Source organism: Primulina eburnea, chromosome 8, assembly GCF_022965805.1.
Source record: "Primulina eburnea isolate SZY01 chromosome 8, ASM2296580v1, whole genome shotgun sequence".
NCBI lineage: Eukaryota > Viridiplantae > Streptophyta > Magnoliopsida > Lamiales > Gesneriaceae > Primulina > Primulina eburnea.
Window position 1 is genome coordinate 2,815,232 of NC_133108.1, and position 19,025 is coordinate 2,834,256.

A 19,025-nucleotide genomic window follows, 5' to 3' on the forward strand; every position below is an offset into this window, starting at 1 on the left:
CAAGATTCTCAAGTCCAATGCTGTATTTTCTTTTTTATTTTTTATTTTTTTTGAAATGAAGTCCAATGCTGTATTTTCAGTCACCCTTGCTGCAATCTTGTCATTTCCTGTGTTTTTATAAAATTGTTCTTTAAAATATGTTTTTAAACATTGAGAACTCAGAGCACAATATAACTTTCATTTTGTTTTATTTTCAATAAGATAATTTTTTTAATTAGTTTATGAATTATTTTAAAATTTGAAAAATAATTTATTGTAACCGAGTTTTTTATTTTGGTTAGCAAAAATTAGCTTTAAATATATTGTTTTATTTTTCTACAAATAAAAAAAAATTCACCAGAAAATATGAATTATGAGATAGAATTCATGTCCTAAACCTCAGATAGTATGAATGAGAAGTTTTTATTTTAGATGTCAATTGATATAAGAGTGTATTTGGTTATTCAATTTTAATAAGTTTTAAAATGTGAAAAAATAATTTATAATCTCATATTGAGTTATTTATTAGTTATTTGTTTTGCAAAAATTAAAGGGAAAATACATTGTTTTATGGGGGAATCTGTAAAAAAAATCCTCAGAGCCTACTTTTAATGAAGGATATGTCCTTGTGTCATAATTTAATAGTAAGGGGTCTTTAGTTTGAGAAAAATATAATTTTCACTCTTCAATCATTCCAAAAGTCCAAAATACTCTCAAACTCAAGTGGTCTCTTCTCTCTTTTGACAAACATGTTATTGATTTTGTCCTCTTTCAACCTTTTTCTCCCAACCAAATTTCTCTGTGTGTTTTTTTATTTAAAAGTACGATATTATTGGTTCTCTGCTGTCACACTTATAAAACTCAATTCCTCCAATATCATCCTTCCCCTAATTCTATAATAATCAGTTTGTTACACCAGTTAAGAACACGTTTTATTTTCATAAACCACCAAGAAAAATTGGTGAGATGTTTATTCATCATCTCTAAACACCTCAATCGGCTCTAACATATATTGATATGAGAATGATGCTTGAATTCAATGTTCAAATAACAAATCTTATCTGGTTTGTAAATGCTCGATTTTTATTCGATAACTTATAAATAATGAGTAATTATGTTATAATGGTACTCAACTTGGCCTTCCGATAGGCTGTTCGAATGGGTGGAATAGATAAGATCTCGACAAATAGTCAGGAGTTTGATTCCTCACACAAACGCATAATCGTACGAGCATGTCACACAAAATTTGCTCAATGCAATTTACATGACTACTATGATTTGCAGACTATTATGATAACCCGAGAAGTTTATCCAGTGTACACCGACACGCAGCATCTGCAAGTTCCTATGTCATTAAAAAAATTTTGCACTCAATTGGTATTAAATTCAGTAGTCAAATTATATCTTTGATTTGAGGGTATCTAATATCTTCCTGATAATGACTAATTGGTGGGAAATAATTGGCAAATATTGTATATTTGTATTCAATTTGTGTTTAAACTTAGTTTGAGAGTACAACAATTACAATTTAATAATGTCTCAATATCGTTTATCAATATCCAATTGTTGTCAAATAGTGTACACATATAATAATGCATGAAAATTATATAGTAATGTCAAATTTTTGTCAGATAATCTAAAATTATTGTCTAACATTACTCGATCATAGTAGACACACAAAGTACTTAATCATTGTCTGATAATGTCCATTAAAACCCAAGTGTTGAAAATTATAATGTAATATTATCCGAATAATATAATATAAAGTAGGTCTCTTGTGAGACGGTCTCACGAATCTTTATCTGTGAGACAGATCAACCCTACCGATATTCACAATAAAAAATAATAGTTTTTCATTGATGATCCAAACAAGAGATCCGTCTCAAAAAATTATGACCCGTGAGACCGTTTCACACAAGTTTTTGTCTATAATATATAAGTGTAACATTGACTTTTAAGATAAATTTACGGAAAAAAATGGCAATCTTTTGTCCAAGAGGGAGCACAAAGTAAATAACAAATTAGGTGCAATAGGGACTTGAAAAATAAAAAATTCTGACTTAGGGAGTGAACGATAAATGAAAAATTGCTTTGGGTATTGTTTGGAATTTGCGTTGTTTGTTTTATTATGCTACAAATAAAATTACTTATTTTTCCTAAAATATGAATTATGGCATCGGACGGTCCCCATCCACCGTTGATCATTTTTTCTTTGACGTTCATTTTGGCGACAAAACAGCCAATCCAAGAGCTTCGGGTTCAAACTTCAAAGAATCCAGACATCCAATCCAAGTCACATTCATGTTATATATATACACATATATATCATATATGTGTTTATAATAAGGGCAATTTTGAGAACAATACATCTGTATATGATTTACTTAAGATTCAGTACCTATTAGTTTTTTTTTCTATTTTAGTACCTGACAAAAGATCATTTTAGTTTTTACTACATGTTTCATACCTTTATACCTTTTTACCCTTGTAATTAATAAAAAAAATTATATAAATACCTATTTTTGTTGGTTATCTTCTTTTTTCACTCATCACCAATGTATTTGGATGACATTTATTTTTAATTTAAATATTTTTTATTTAATATAAATAAATTCGCAACTAATGATTGAACTTTTTGAAATACTTAGTTTTACTTACGAAATACTTAATTTTAATTTTAAAATACTTGATTTAGTAAATGAAATATGCATAATGTGTATTAAAATACTGGATGTTCGAATATGCAACGCAAATTAACTAAATGTTCTCATTTCCATCCAAGATGCATTTGGATGACACGTTCATTTCATTTAATTATTTTTTTTATTGTTAAAAAACAAATTGCAACTAAGCATTGAAGTTTTTCAAGTACTTATTTTTACTTGCGAAATAACTAATTTCAATTTTAAAATACTTGATTTGGTAATGAAAAACTCATAATGAATATTAAAATATTGAATATTCGAATATGCAACGTAAGTTCACCAAATGCTCGCATTTCTATTCAAGATGCATTTGGATGACATGTTCATTTCATTTAATTATTTTTTTATTGTAAAAAAAAAAACAAATTTGTAACTAAGCATTGAATTTTTTCAAATACTTACTTTTACTTGCGAAATACCTAATTTCAATTTTAAAATACTTGATTTGATAATTGAGATATCTATAAAAGTTAATAAAATACTGGATATTTTAGTAGACAATGTAAGTTCACAAAGTGCGCGCATTTTCATTCAAGATGCATTTGGATGAAATGTACATTTCATTTAAATACTTTTTTATTTAAAAAAAATAAATTCGCAACTAAGCATTGAACTTTTTTCAAGTACTTAGTTTTACTTGCGAAATACTTAATTTCAATTTTAAAATACTTGATTTGGTAAATGAAATACTCAGAATGAATATTAAAATACTGGATATTAAAATATGCAATGTAAGTTCACCAAATGCTCGCATTTTCATCCAAGATGCATTTGGATGATATGTTCACTTCATTTAATTATTTTTTTATTGTTAAAAAAACAAATTTGTAACTAAACATTGAACTTTTTCAAGTACTTATTTTTACTTGCGAAATGCCTAATTTCAATTTTAAAATACTTGATTTGGCAAATGAGATACTCATAATAGGTATTAAAATAATGGATATTCGAATATGCAACGTAAGTTCACCAAGTGCTCGTATTTCCATCTAAGATGCATTTGGATGACATGCTCATTTCATTTAATTATTTTCTTTATTTAAAAAAAAATTGCAACTAAGTATATAACATTTTGAAGTACTTACTTTTATTTGCGAAATACCTAATTTCAATTTTAAAATACTTGATTTGGTAAATGAGATACTCAGAATGCGTATACTGGATATTCGAATATGCAATGTAAGTTCACCAAGTACTCGCATTTCTATCCAAGCTGCATTTAGATGACATGTTCATTTAATTTAATTGTTTTTTATTCTAAAAAAACAAATTTGCAACTAAACATTGAACTTTTTTAAGTACTTAATTTTACTTGCGAAATACCTAATTTCAGTTTTAAAATACTTGATTTGATAAATGAGATACTCATAATGAGTATTAAAATACTGGATATTTGAATATGCAACGTAAGTTCACAAAGTGCTCGGATTTCCTTCTAAGATGCATTTGGATGACATGTTCAAGAATTTTTCAGCAGCTACAAAGCTTTGAAAGAGAAAAATAAGCTTGAAGCGAATATTTGAAGATTTCCAGACAATGTTCTTCGAGAGAATAGCCTCTGATAGGAACGAGTAGCATAATCCGTGGATTTACAATTTACATAGGAATATAAAGTCGGATACCCGTCGATAGTCATAGTCCAGTAGGTCGAAATAAAACGACATGCAATTCACCCTTGATAAATAATTAAAGAGATTTAATTACTTCATTGAGTTGAATTAGTTTGACATAGCTTGAGAGGGCATGTTCAATTGGATAGGAAATCTCTTTGAAAGAATAGATCATTGTCGAACGAATTAAGTAGATTAGCGAGAGGTAGGTGAACCGAGATTCTCAACAAATTCATTTCTCATTGAACTTTAATCAATCTTTCTAGCTTATTTATTTCATCATTTAATCCTTGAACCATTTCATTGAGTTTTTATTTAATAATTGTAGTAGTAAACAATCATCTGAAGTATCGCTGCTAAAAATTGAATAACTGATAATAATAATTGAGAAATACAGTCCTTAAAGGAACTATATTCATACTCTTGTACACTATATTATTACTTGATATCGTGCACTTGTGATTATTTCTACCTTGAATATTATTAATTTTTACTAAGAATTTTACAATAAAAGTTTTGTCCGATCACTAAGCATTGAATATTTTGAAGTACTTACATTTACTTGCGAAATACCTAATTTTAATTTTAAAATACTTGATTTGGTAAATGAGATACTCATAATATGTGATATAATACTGGATATTTGAATATGCAACTTAAATTCAGTCATGGTTGGTTTTTTCAACTAAGATTTATTAGAATACTTATTCATGTCATTTAAAGAAATGAACATAGTTCATTACTGATCCGTGGAGTAAGAGTAAGTTGTTTGTAGATCAAAATAAGCACTTACCTTTAACAAAAATATAGTAGCATACTTGTCCCGTAATAAAAGTAAGTTATTTCTTTGTATACCGAAATAAATTGTTATTTTTATTTCATGAGGAGTGATGAACAATGTATTTGTTAAAATTTCAAATGCATTGAAATTGCATCATGATGCATATTAGAAATATCAAGTATTTTATTACCTATTCTGAGTATCTCATTTATGAAATCAAGTATTTTGAAACTGAAATTAGGTACTTATCAAGTAAGCTAATTACTTTAAAAGTTTCATGCTTAGTTGAGAATTTGATATATTTTTTTACAAAATAGATATCACATGAGAAGGATATGTCGTCCAAATACATCTTTCAAGGAAAGACCAACACCTGGTGAACTTACGTTGCATATTCGAATATCCAGTATTTTAATATCCATTATGAGTATCTCATTTATCAAATCAAGTATTTTAAAATTGAAATTAGGTATTTCGAAAGTAAAAGTAAGTATTTGAAAAAAATTCAATGCTTAGTTACGAATTTGTTTTTTTTTTTTACAATAAAAAAATAATTAAATGAATTGAACATGTCATCCAAATGCATCTTGAATGGAAATGCGAGCATTTGGTGAACTTACGTTGCATATTCGAATATTCAGTATTTTAATATTCATTATGAGTATTTCATTTACCAAATCAAGTATTTTAAAATTGAAATTAGGTATTTCGCAAGTAAAAATAAGTACTTCAAAAAGTTCAATGCTTAGTTGTGAATTTGTTTTTCTTTTAAAAATAAAAAATATTTAAATGAAATGTACATATCATCCAAATGTATCTTGGATGGAAATGCGAGCATTTGGTGAAATTACATTGCCTACTAGAATATCTAGTATTTTATTAACTTTTATGAGTATCTCAATTACCAAATCAAGTATTTTAATACTGAAATTAGATATTTCGCAAATAAAACTAAGTACTTGAAAAAGTTCAATGCTTAATTGCGAAATTGTTCTTCTTAGATAAAAAAATAATTAAATGAAATGAACAAGTCATCCAAATGGATCTTGGATGAAAATACGAGCACTTGGTGAAATTGAATTGCATTTTCGAATATTCAGTATTTTAATACCTATTCGGAGTATCTCATTTACCAAATCAATTATTTTAAAACTGAAATTAGGTATTTCACAAGTAAAACTAAGTACTTGAAAAAGTTCAATGGTTAATTGCGAATTTGTGTTTTTAAAAATAAAAAAAAATAATTAAATGAAATGAACATGTCATCCAAATAGATCTTGGATGGAAATACGATCACTAGGTGAACTTGCGTTATATTTTCAAATATCCAATATTTTAATACCAATTTTGAGTATGTCATTTACTAAATCAAGTATTTACTAAATCAAGTATTCACTAAATTACCGTTATAATAATTTTATATTTGCTATAATTGGAGATGGAGAGAGGAAGGGGGGAACGTTGGATTTGGTCAGCAAAGGGCGTGTACTTGGAGCAAACAGACAAACGCAGCCCCCCAATATGAGTTCTGAGTGATCCGTACGTCCTTCACTGTCATTTCCCGGAAACCCAGTCATTCACATTTTTTACGCCATTTTTCTCAACTTCTAACCGAAATAGTTACCGTATGCATAACCCTTTTCAGCGAAGTCAACTGTCACCTCAAACAATGAGCGAGCTTCTCGGCTCTTGAACAAATACTACTGCAGGTAACTTGGAAGAATTTTTTGCTGCTTCTTTTTCTGGGAAGATTTTATACTTTCCTTTCACATGGGATAACTCTGTATGACTTGGTTTCTTGTTTCTTGAACTTTGCTGGCAGCTTCGTTGTGACAATCAGGGGATCGTGTTGAGTAGTTTCATTTTTCAGAGAATAATTTGCTAGCTAGGAGAGGTGACGAGTCTGTTTGTTGGCCCAAAATCGAAAATTGTCTTTGCATATTGCGTGGCTTATCGGGTGTGTGTAGCTCGCAGATGATGAATAATTGAGGCGTTGACTTGTTGGCTTCCCGGGTTACTTTTAAGGTTTTGCCTGTATTGATTAAAGGTTAGCATATATAGAGATTGGTTTAACAGTTGGTTGTCTCGGGATTGAAGATTTTGCTGTATTAGGAGCTCCGTACAAAACAGGTTCATGCTCAAATCCTATGGTGTTTTCGGTATTTTTTTAATGGATGTAAATTTTGAATCAGAGCAACTTGAGGGAGGTGAGCGGTTCTCAAGGATTTGAGGAATTTGGAGGGCTGGAGCTTATAATCTTGTACATTTTTTTCCTCGTGTTGTTAAAAATAATCTAATTTTGGGTAAATAAGACCCAAGGAGCAATAACTATGGATTATGGCAGTGAGCTGAATTCATCATTGAGCTTCGCCTCCAATTCTCACTTGTCAAATGGCTCTACAAGCAACAATATATCTTCCTCTGCTACCTCCGAAGTGGTGACGAGTCTTGAATTATTGAGTTTGAGTAGACCAAGTGCCGGCCTTGAGAAGCTCTTGCTTGGTGGTGACTTTGACTACAGTGACGCCGAAATAGAAGTTGAGGGGCACATTGTGGGCGTCCATCGCTGCATTTTAGCCTCCCAGAGTCAATTTTTTCACAATCTATTTAAAAAAGTGAGTGATGAATCTGTTAAGGAAGGAAAACCGAAGTATCATATGTCTGAATTGGTGCCTCATGGAAGAATAGGATACGAAGCATTCGTGGTCGTCTTGAATTATTTGTATACTGGAAAGATTAAGGCGCATCCAACCGAGGTATCAACCTGTGTTGATGAATCTTGTGCTCATGATTCCTGTGGTCCTGCCATCGATTATGCTGTGCAGATGATGTATGCTTGTGCTTTATTTGAGATTAAAGAACTTCTGGTGGTTGTTCAGGTTAGTTTGGTACTAGTCTCTGAATGCTGTGCTGAATAAAATATTTTCTCATATACTTTTTACGGAGATGTGGATTCTTGATAATTGTCTTTTTGTTTGCTTGTAGCATCGCCTTCTTAGTTTTGTTGACAAAGCTTTTGTGGAAGACGTAATTCCAATTCTTACGGTGGCGTTTCATTGTGACTTGAAGCAACTTCTTGCAAGTTGTGTCCAAAGAATAGCACGATCAGAACTCGACAATATTGCCATGGAGAAGGAGCTGCCCCATGAGGTGTTGGCTGATGTCAAATCACTCTGCGCCCGCTTCAAGAAAGAAGAAGGAGAAGAAAATAACTCGATCATAGTGGACCCTGTGAATGAGAAGAGAATCAGGAGAATTCACAAAGCACTTGATTCTGATGACATTGAACTAGTGAAGTTACTTTTGGAGGAATCCGATATCACCTTAGATGCAGCTTGTGCTCTTCATTATGCTGCTGCATATTGCAATCCCAAGCTTATGAACGAGGTTCTGAACTTGAAGAATGCTGATATTAACCTCAGGAATTCTCAAGGGTACTCCGTACTTCAGGTTGCTGCAAGACGCAAGGACCCATCTATAGTTCTTGGATTGCTTGCCGAGGGTGCATCTGTGTTTGACAAGACGTGGGATGGACGTACAGCTGTGACGATATGCAGGAGGTTGACGCGTCCTAAGGATTTTAACGAGGTGATGAAGCATGGCCAGGAGACGAATAAGGACCGATTGTGTGTAGATATGCTGGCGAGAGAGATGTGCTGGAATCCGATGGCTGGGAATGTGTCAATATCATCTATTATGGTGGCCGATGATCTGCACATGACGCTTCTTCTTTTTGAAAACAGAGGTAACGAAAAGTTATCGAGTTAATACGCGTTGCCATATATTAGCGTTATTATCCTTTTTTCCCTGGAAAATGATCACACACATGACTGAGGGACAGGGCTAGAAATTAGAGTTAGGGAGTCAAATTAAATAGCTAAACCTTGCGAAAGTTGCTCGAGTTTTGAGTTTGTCTGGACCAGCAATTGTCCGTGTAGTTTGGAATATTCGAGTCATATCATTATTAATCGTTATAACTTTGGACAAAGTTTGATTCTAAAATTGAACTCGGAGGCAATAATGATGATCTGCTAGTTACCAAATTTTAAGCTGCAGCTTATACCTTTATTCATCCAGCTCTAAGAGATGCTTGCATGTATTCCGAGTCAATTACTAACCAATTGTTCAACTATAGTTGAATGTGTTAGTGCTTTATAAACTTGGAGTTTACTTGGCAGTTGCAATGGCACGAACCTTATTTCCACTGGAAGCAAGATTAGCTATGCAGATAGCACATGCAGATTCGACTCTGGAGTTTGCTGGGCTTTCGGCATCCAAAGGTTCATGTGGGAACTTTAGAGAGGTTGATTTGAATGAAATACCGACTGAGCAAGTTAAAAGGCTCCAGCAGAGGTTGCAAGCCCTGCAAAAAACTGGTAAGAGTACCAACTCAAAAGAATTTCTTGAACTTAAAAGCATTATACATCACTTCCCTGTCCATTGACATAAATTTTAATATGCAAATTTCATCTGAATCTATGAACATTATAGCTCAGCGAATTAAGATTCAATCTTTGTTAAATGGCAGTGGAGACGGGGCGGCGATATTTCCCCAACTGCTCGGAAGTTCTTGACAGACTGTTAGAGGACGACATTTTAGGCGCTCTACTGCTGGAGAAGGGTACAGCAGAAGAACAAAGAACGAAAAAGATGCGCTTCATGGAACTCAAGGCGGATGTGATGAAAGCATTCAGCAGAGACATGGCTGAACATAAGCTGGCAGGCTTTTCAACTCGTTCCACTGTTTCATCTTCTCCAAAAGGTAGTGCAATAAATAATAAGCTTAGAAAAAGATAAGCGCGAGCACACACGCACGCGTGTGTTTGTGAGCATGCTTGAATTATCCAATCTTCTTAGTTGGCCTTAAATTGTAGAGCATAGAAAGAATTCAAAGCTTAACAGACATCTAGCACTGGTGGAGTTTTGTTATACACACACACACCTGTGTGTCAAAGTTAATAGGTCTGTGTGAAGTAGAGTTGCACTGCATTGTCTGAGTTAATCTTTTCATGTATCCATCTCCTTTGGGGTGTAAGTATAATCGTGAATCCAAGAAGGCCTCCAGTTTACAGAGGAGATTCTCTTGGTGAAAATATTATGGTGGAAATTATTTTCCTCTTGCCCGTGTTTTTTAACATAATAATTTTTAGAGGTTTTTCAAGTAAATCTAGTTGTCCAGTTTATTCTTTATTTTCATATTTATTATCTGAAATTATCGCACGTGGAACCAACATTTATGTTCAGCGAGAAAAGACTTACTAGCTAGTTGTACTTGACAGGCATGTGATGTTGGATAATGTCAAGAATGTCATCCGACTACAACCAGGGGCGGATTTAGTGTAGGGCGAACGGGGCCATGGCCCCCCCAAAAAATTTTAAAAAAAATTTTTAGCGACGGTTGTTGCAAAAACCGTCGCCATATAGCGACGGTTATTGAGAAAACCGTCGCAACATAAACTAAGCGGCCCCCCCAAAAAATTTTAAAAAAATTTTTTAGCGACGGGTGTAACTAAAACCGTCGCCAATTTTGCGACGGTTTCTTAAAACGTCGCCATATAGCGACGGTTTTGTGAAAAATCCGTCGCAAAATAAATTAAGTGGCCCCCCAGTGTCCACATCCTAGATCCGCCCCTGACTACAACGCAAATATGCATCACCTGATGTGATATTACGGAACATTCACTCGAATTAACTAGTTCTTCATATTACATCAGTCAACATAAACATAGTTAATAATTCGAGAGGCCTCAATAGAAAAAACCAAATATGTTGCCAAAAACTTCCCGATAACAGGAATATAACAAATAGAAAGAGGTAAAGATTGAACTGACTCGATCATCAAACTTAACATTGAGACCAACAACACCAGACCTTTCTTTTCTTCTTCCTTCTTCCCACTGATGTTTGTGTGGAGAGAGGAGGAATCTGGGCCTTGGGTATACTAAATAGAAACATACTGTTCCAGCAGTGGCAAAATCATTTATTTTTTATTTAAAAGTAATAATTATTTTTTAGTTAGGTTAATTTATTCGAAACCAAGTACGTAAATACATTTTCTCAAATATATATTTCTTAAATATAAAACATATATTTGTTGGAGTTATACAATACTTGCAAAAAATGGTTAAATTGAAGAAAATATAAAATGTGGCAAAGTACAGTTTCCACAAACCTCGTGTAAAATTAAAGGTCTTTTTAAATTTTTTATTTTTGAAAATCAAGCATATTTATATCATTTACAAGACTTTTGCACCTTATTTTTATAAATACAGATTTTTAAATGATATGGTTATATTTTGAGGCCAAATACCATTAAAAAAAATATCTAAATGGAAATTAGACTTGTGTTTAGTTTAGTTTAGGTTTCCTGTAAATGACATCAAATGCATAAGAATGTATTTGGTGCTAATGTTTTCCCATCAGGAATAACATTTGCCAAATTCGCCAAAACACACAGTTTTTACGATGTTGAATATAATGGCCTTGATTCTCAGATTATTTTTATCCCACATTGAAACCTCATATGAACTTGAGGGACCAGAAGGGCTATAAAATGGTGGGCACGCATATTGTCTTGCTCATACCTTTCTCGGCCTTTTGGCTAAGATCAAAAGTAGTATCTGTTCTTATCAGTTTAATATCTGATACGTGGGTCAATGGCCCACACGATATTAAATTTATATTTTTAAGGGGAAAGCCTGTTAAGGTAGCTTGCTATCTGGGCTTTCGAGCGTCGCCTTTGCGTTGCACTATTGCATTGGGCCTGGGGTAACCCCCAAATACAATTTTAAATTTTAAGGCCCTTCACCATTAAATTATATGTATATGGTTGTATTTGATTTTTTTTTATTTGATTTTTATTTTTGTGCAATTAAATACTGACCAAGCTCGAGCTAATGATCAAGTTGAACTGGGTATATCAAAATAATATTGAAATCGAGTTTTTTAGCACGAGTCATCGATATATTATTGAGTCAAGTTCTATAACTTGAATATTAAATTAATATTCGAACTCGAGTTGATTATACTTATATTTTAAATATAAGTTTAAATATGAATTGACATATCTCATTAAAAATATATTTGTATTTTTTATTTTTAAATATGAATTAAGTTGACATATTTCATAAAATAGATATGTGACTGTTAATATTAAGTTTAAGGTCACCCAATGCATAAATAATATGAAATACAATTTTCAAATTTGCATTCGATAAATACCCACATTTATAATAAATAAAATAAATTATTTTTATTTTGCAAACAAGAAGTAATAATTTAAAAAAATATGTGATAACTGTAGCAACGTATCATGAAAATTATCACAATATATATTCATATTCAAGACAATTTCCAATAATATTAACAATTTAAAAAATGGTGGCCAAAATTCCAATCACGCTCATCACAAACCAGCCACCGCGGATTCTTTCTCTAGCATTGCTTGAATTGTTGTCCGCCGCCGCCGCCGCCTCGTCGTCGGTGGAGGGACCTGGAGATTCGGCGCCGTTGCTGCTCTTCGATTTGGATAACGGGTCCGCCTTGAACAGCTGCCTCGGCAGTAAAACCCTGTCGATTTTAAAAACCGACAAAGGATCTGCATCGATTAAAGTTCCTTTGATCGTGGCCGTGTTAACTTTCGTTTCCAGTTTCACGTTGTCTCCGTCGTTTAGTACGGTGAGATCGTATTTGTTTGCTCCTTCAGTAGCTAAAGTGTTCACCAATCCGCTGCTTGATCTGAGCATTCCGAGCGAATTGTATGTCGGAATGGCGTGATACAGAACCACCGAAGTTCTTCCGTCGGAGGTTAAATTTGTGTAGCTAGGCATGAAGGATTTTAGCGCGTCGTCGGAAGGGCAGAAGATCGTTAATCCGCCTACGACATTTTGAAGAAACGTGTCTTCGGTCCCTTCCGCTCGGATCAAATCGGAAAACGCTTTGCAACCTTGCTTCGCCATGAGCGAAGTTACGTTCACGTCCGTGGGGGCGGAAGACGGAGCTTCGGCTTCCGGAGACGTTAGAATGTGACTGATTTGGATAACTGAGATATCATACGGTAAATCTCCTATGGTCTTGATGAAGGTTGCCATCGGCTGATTTTCGCTGCTGTCGACGGGTAAGAAGCCAACTTTCCCGCCTTTAATGTCAGTGATGTCGACGTATCCAGATGTCCCGGCAGCCTCCCCTGTTGCCTGAAACAGGGAGGAGGTGGTGGTGGATCCCTTCGGCATCTGGTGGAGTTTCTTGGAACTGAAGTAATCAGCGAAGATGTGAAGGGAAAGAATGTTTTTGATTGTGTAGAGTGGATAATTCTTGGAGATCAAGTCGTCCATGGCTGCATTGTCGACAGCACACACGGTGATGGTGCGGCGGAGGTTGATCTCCGCCGCTAAGTGCGTGACGGTGAGGTAGTGGTTGAAGGTGGACAAGTCCGGGTACCCGGCAAGTATATGGGTGATATTGTGTGCATGTGCGATGACGGGAAGGGACAGCACTAGTGGAAGAAGGCGAAGAATCAAGATTCTAAGCTGCATGGTTTCCACTAATCTTCCCCTCTTGAGACTTCTTTGATGAAGAAAAATGCTACCAAGGTATGTGTATTTATATATAATATAATTGTTATTATCTCACGTCCGTTTGATAAAATTCTTGACAATTATATATATAGATCTGGACAATCCTCCTTTCTTGAACTAGTTTTTGAGTTCAGTTAGATCCAAGACTCAATATTAACATGATATCAGAGCTCAAGTTCTACTGTTATGTGTTGGACTGTTTATAGTTGGATTATCATTCGTAAACTTTATGATCAATTATGGATATGTTAGTTTTCCTAAATCGGTTGGAATAACACATCACGTAATTAAAGTTGATACACATTACGTAATTAAAGTTGATTTGGTTTTTAATGTGTCGGTTACTAATCCTTTTTTTTATATAGTGTGGTGTGAAGTGGGTACTATGTTATTGTCGTAGCATTTATCTGAAGGTATTATGTAGTTATCGTTGGCTAACTTTTTGTCCAAATTGTGTGATCATAAATCCCAAATAATACAGTACAATATATTTTCTTTCAGCTACCCACTTCCTTTTAAATTTTTTAGTGAGTTTCATGTGAGATCGTCTCACGGATCTTAATATGTGAGACGGGTCAACCCTACCCATATTCACAATAAAAGTAATACTCTTAGCATACAAAGTAATACTTTTTCATGGATGATCCAAATAAGAGATCCGTCTCACGAATACGACCCGTGAGACAGTCTCATACAAGTTTTTACCTAAATTTTTTTGATAGTTCATTAATTTGGCTCGTAATTAAGAAGAAACAACGAATTAAACAAAACGATTCCACTGTTCACGCCAGCTCCCTGTTAGATTTCAAAGTGTTGTTTTTAGTTTTTACAGTTGATTAAATATCCAATATTTCATAATTGTGGAAATCTTCTGCCGACAACGAAGGTCTTTTTATATGATAAATACTCCACACCTACTTATTTAATTTTATCATTTTCTTTCATTTTCTATTACTAGAAAAATGCACGTGCGTTGCACGTAAAAATCTAAACTGCTGAAAATATATGTACGAAATTTTGATAATATTTAAATGAATTAAAACATGGTTAATAACATTTATCAAATGAAACAAACTAAGCCATAAAAAATAAAAAATCATGACTATAGACGGTATATGAATCAGAGAAATTATCTTATCCACTTGACACACTTTCCCATATGCTTCTTGGTTGATTTTGACAAGTCAACAACTCTTTGTCCAGGGGCGGATCCAGAATGATATGTTTGGGGGGTCCGGTCTACCTCAATTCTTGAACGTAGAAAAAATTCCAAGAATCCTTGTCTTTCCTTCTGATATGTCTCCGAACTCGCGTCCCACAATATTTCACTCGTCAGTCGACAATATAGCAGATGTTTTGCAAAAAGTTATTATTTCAAATGGCTTTCTTGATTGTGTTTGTATTAACCAACTATAAAGGTTTTAAGTTGGGACTTTGTAAAAGCCCGTTATTTAGGTTTTCAAAAAAAAAAAAAATTGCAGAACAATGGCAAAAAACAGCGTATAAAAAGAATTAAACATGGACCATATCTGTAAACCTCGAAAGTCTTTAACCATTAGACTAATTATAGATACTTAAAATTTTGATGGGCAAATAATATATATACTAAATAATAAAATATATCTTACATAGTAAAAAAAAAATTAAAAAAATTCAGGGGGCCGTGGCCCCCTCCGGCCCTACAGTGGATCCGCCCCTGTCTTTGTCGTAGTTTGTTATAATATGCATATAACTATTTTGGTATGCTCAGCAAATATCTGATCGTCTATAGCTATAAGATTAATAAATTTTCAACAACTATTTCTCAATCACTGTGAGAAAAATTACTTGAAATCTCTTCAAATGACTATATTTTAGAATTGTGTCCTCATTTAATTTGACACAATTCAAGAAAATCATCTTTGATCGTCATTTTTTGGAAGCTTTGCAATAATGATTGCGTGCATCATGTCATGAGGATGATATAGTTTCAATCTCATTTGTTGCGTTTATAACATAATATTATATTATTCATTGAAACAAAACAAATTTTCTTCTAGCGAGTTTATATTTTTTTTTATAATATTTTATCTTGTAGAACGACATACAAAATTATTTATTGTATTTTAAAAATCTTGAGAATAGATACGAATAATGTAATTAAAATATGCATATGAGATATCATTCTAATATATGTCAAAGTATTTGTTTTATTCAATATCTCATCTAATAATATAACCATTTAGATTTCATGAGCATTTTACGATAGTCAAAATTAATTTGATGAAATATTGTAGAATTTTATTTGAATTTCAATATTTGACTAAGTGAATTTACTTGACAAGGAGTTTTCTATGCTACATCATATATGTTATGAATTAGCTGGTTAGACACTTTGACTAAAAAAAGAGACAAAAACAATCTCGTATCACCTCGAAATATATTGAGATAATATTGGAGGAAATAAAGTGAAACTGGCTCGATGTCTCAATAAAATGCACAGAATTCATCTATTATATTGTGTCAACAAAGCTTTAGAATTGTTCTCATACCATTATAAATAGAATGAAAATTATGTACAATTTGTTTTTCATGTATTTTTTTTTCTGAATGAAGAATTTTTTCTTTTTGAAAAACTATTTTATTGAGAAATATTGACATTTATATGTCGCACAACCATGAAGTAACAACATAATCATTATATAACACTTAATACACATACAATTCTTCAATTTCTTCTTCATTGTGCTTCGTTGAAATTTAAATCTGAATCATTCTTGATCTTAAAATTTTGCTTTAAATATGATTTAATATATATGTATATGTTTCATGTTACTTAGTTGGACCTAATTTCAAATATCTATAAAAAAATGTGCTTGAATTATATCATACAAAAATTAGGACATAGTATGTAGGACTGAGCACTTGCCGTTTTACCAAAAGTTATAGCTAGTAGTAATGGTGCAACTCAAATCTTTTAAACCGCGCAACAGCTCAAGCACCACGGTTCGGCCGCTCAACCAAGTAGGGACAATTATTGCACCCAACAATCTTCCTCCTATAATTGCACTCATTGCAATCAATGGGAATCGAACACGTGACCTTGGCTCTGATACCAATTGTAAGACTGAGCGTTTGTCGCTTTACCAAAAACTATAGCTAGTAGTAATTGTGTAACTCAAATCTGTTAAACTGCACAGCAGCTCAAGCATCACGGTTCGACCGCTCTACCAAACAGGGACAATTATCGCACCCAACATAGTAACACACAACATATTTTTTTTATTTAACATGTCTTTTTTTTTCATCCTATGTTTGTCGAAACTTTTTTGTTCAAAATTTGACGCATTTCGTAGACTATATATATGAAAAACCAAGAAATTATATAATTCACAGAAACCATTTATTATTCTCTCCATAGAACAGAAGACCCAAAATACGTGGTTTGATTGGTGTACTCTCATACTTATTTTTATATAAACAACAAGACATATCATATAATATCAGAAAAATCAATTACCGCCAACAATACTAACCAAAACGAATAAAAAAATCATAACACATACAATCTCGATAAGAAAAAAAAATGATAACTCAAAGTTTAAAAATAATTTATTTAGTACAATAACAAAGAAATTGAAGTATATACGAACAATAAAAAGCATAAATCACTCTCAAATTAAATATTAACCCATATTATTTACAATTTGTATAAATTTTCCAATATTTTTTTTAAATAAAGAGAAGACGTCTTATTAATGTCATCGTTTTATAGATATTCATTCTACTTCTTTAAAAAACACAAATGAAAAATGGTGTCTTGAAATCATAATAAAACTATTTAGAAAAGCAGTTGTAAAAATATAATACAAAGTCACACAATTTTTCTTAAACCATAGAAAAATATTAGACTATTGACAAAATATATGTAGCAACAACAAAACATGCGTTAACTTGTGATATAATGAAAATTTAGAATCATGCATAATTATTGAATTAGAACAAAAGCGCATGCCAAATATCTACTGGATATTATATATTTTAATAATTTATCCATATTTGTCGTTTACCTGAGGACTCTTAGACCTACCAATTTTTGTAGTTCACCTATTATTTTCATAATAAATAATATTACAAAAATAATATAAACAAGAACATAAAAACTCAAATTAAAATGCCTTCTATCAATCTAAGTAAAAAAAATTGATTAGATAATATAATAATGTCGTAAAAAATTTAAATTTTGATTTATAGACAGAAGTTTGGAAATATATTTGTCCCAATAAATAAAAAATATTATTCCTTGATATTCTGAGACATAAGGTAAAAACGAAGAAATATTTCAATTTTTTAATATTTTCTAACTCACTTTAAACTAAGTAATCTAAGCAAACAGAAAACATGCATTATGTGTTTAAAAAATAACAAAATATCTTAATAATAAAAAATTGAAAAATAACCATTTATGTTGGATATTTGATTTTGTTTTCTCTTTTCTTTGTGCAAACAAACAAATAACAAAAACAATTCAAACACAATTACATGATCAATACAAATGACATATAACAATCAAATATGTTAACGCTAGGGTAAAAAAACTCCTCTCATTGCAAGAACAAAAAATGATCAAATATAGCATATTATTTAGTAAAATTTATTTAGCAGCATTTATAAAAAAATTGACTAAATAACTTAAAAACAGTGTTTGAAATCTATTACAGAAAAATATTTCTCTCAATCGTATATTTCTATTGACACATGAGGAGTCTGAAAATATTTTTATTCTAAATGAGAGAAAGAAATTTTGTATGACCTTAATATTTATTAATACTTTATTTTTATTCAATCCGACTCATCTCTTTTGTCTTCCTATTATTATTTGACGGCAATGTATAAATTTAAGTATTTAAAATTAAATTTAAAATAAATTAAAATAATAGTTAGTTTGATTGAGTTAAATACACTATTAATGATCTTATTAAACTAAAATAAAAAATGACTTAAATAACACCATTTATATGACAAATTGTAATATAAAAAAATAAAGTGATTTTCTGTGAATTTGAAAAAAAATAAAGTGATTTTGTGTGAATTTGATGTCAATGTAATCACAATTCACATTCATATATAGATATTAGTATAGATTAGTATAGATAGATAGATTAATTTAATTTTAATTAATTTTAAATTTTAATTAATTAATTTTAATTTTATGAAATAGAAAATGAAAAAGAAAACATGTATTCAATTCACATATTTATATTAGTATAGTATAGATATAGATATAGATAGATTTTAATTAATTAATTTTAATTTTATGAAAAAGAAAATGAAAAAGAAAATATGTATTAATGATTAATATAAAAATATGTATTAATGATTAATATTAAATGAA

The 19,025-nt window shown here is 31.6% G+C and overlaps 2 protein-coding genes and 1 non-coding gene across 5 annotated transcripts; 2 read left to right on the forward strand and 1 right to left on the reverse strand.

Annotated features, from left to right (window-relative positions):
- Positions 1 to 6,503: 6,503 nt before the first annotated feature.
- On the forward strand, positions 6,504 to 10,110 carry LOC140838402 (BTB/POZ domain and ankyrin repeat-containing protein NPR1-like). Of its 3 annotated transcripts, none has more exons than XM_073204674.1 (5): positions 6,504 to 6,784; positions 6,898 to 7,954; positions 8,061 to 8,820; positions 9,254 to 9,451; positions 9,604 to 10,110. In XM_073204674.1, the coding sequence occupies exons 2-5, from the start codon at positions 7,406 to 7,408 to the stop codon at positions 9,870 to 9,872; spliced, it is 1,776 nt and encodes a 591-aa protein (XP_073060775.1). In that variant the 5' UTR covers positions 6,504 to 6,784; positions 6,898 to 7,405; the 3' UTR covers positions 9,873 to 10,110. The 3 variants fall into 3 exon arrangements, with proteins under 3 accessions (XP_073060775.1, XP_073060777.1, XP_073060776.1); XM_073204675.1 differs by lacking the exon at positions 6,504 to 6,784 and having other exon boundaries at positions 6,803 to 7,122; positions 7,268 to 7,954; XM_073204676.1 differs by lacking the exon at positions 6,504 to 6,784 and having other exon boundaries at positions 6,800 to 7,954; positions 9,254 to 9,457; positions 9,609 to 10,110.
- Positions 10,111 to 11,655: 1,545 nt separating this feature from the next.
- On the forward strand, positions 11,656 to 11,852 carry LOC140840295 (U2 spliceosomal RNA). Its single transcript, XR_012119883.1, has one exon. It is a non-coding gene; the product is annotated as a U2 spliceosomal RNA (small nuclear RNA).
- Positions 11,853 to 12,383: 531 nt separating this feature from the next.
- LOC140838403 (fasciclin-like arabinogalactan protein 2) lies at positions 12,384 to 13,670 on the reverse strand. Its single transcript, XM_073204677.1, has one exon. The coding sequence runs from the start codon at positions 13,607 to 13,609 to the stop codon at positions 12,446 to 12,448; it is 1,164 nt and encodes a 387-aa protein (XP_073060778.1). The 5' UTR covers positions 13,610 to 13,670; the 3' UTR covers positions 12,384 to 12,445.
- Positions 13,671 to 19,025: the final 5,355 nt, after the last annotated feature.

What these genes read in the sequence shown, in the direction of transcription:
- LOC140838402 (XM_073204674.1), top strand. Translation starts at nt 7,406, where the DNA reads ATGGATTATGGCAGTGAGCTGAATTCATCATTGAGCTTCGCCTCCAAT. An exon ending in TCTTCTTTTTGAAAACAGAG is followed by an intron (nt 8,821 to 9,253) that starts GTAACGAAAAGT and finishes TTTACTTGGCAG; the next exon opens with TTGCAATGGCACGAACCTTA. An exon ending in GCAAGCCCTGCAAAAAACTG is followed by an intron (nt 9,452 to 9,603) that starts GTAAGAGTACCA and finishes GTTAAATGGCAG; the next exon opens with TGGAGACGGGGCGGCGATAT.
- LOC140838403 (XM_073204677.1), bottom strand. Translation starts at nt 13,609, where the DNA reads ATGCAGCTTAGAATCTTGATTCTTCGCCTTCTTCCACTAGTGCTGTCC.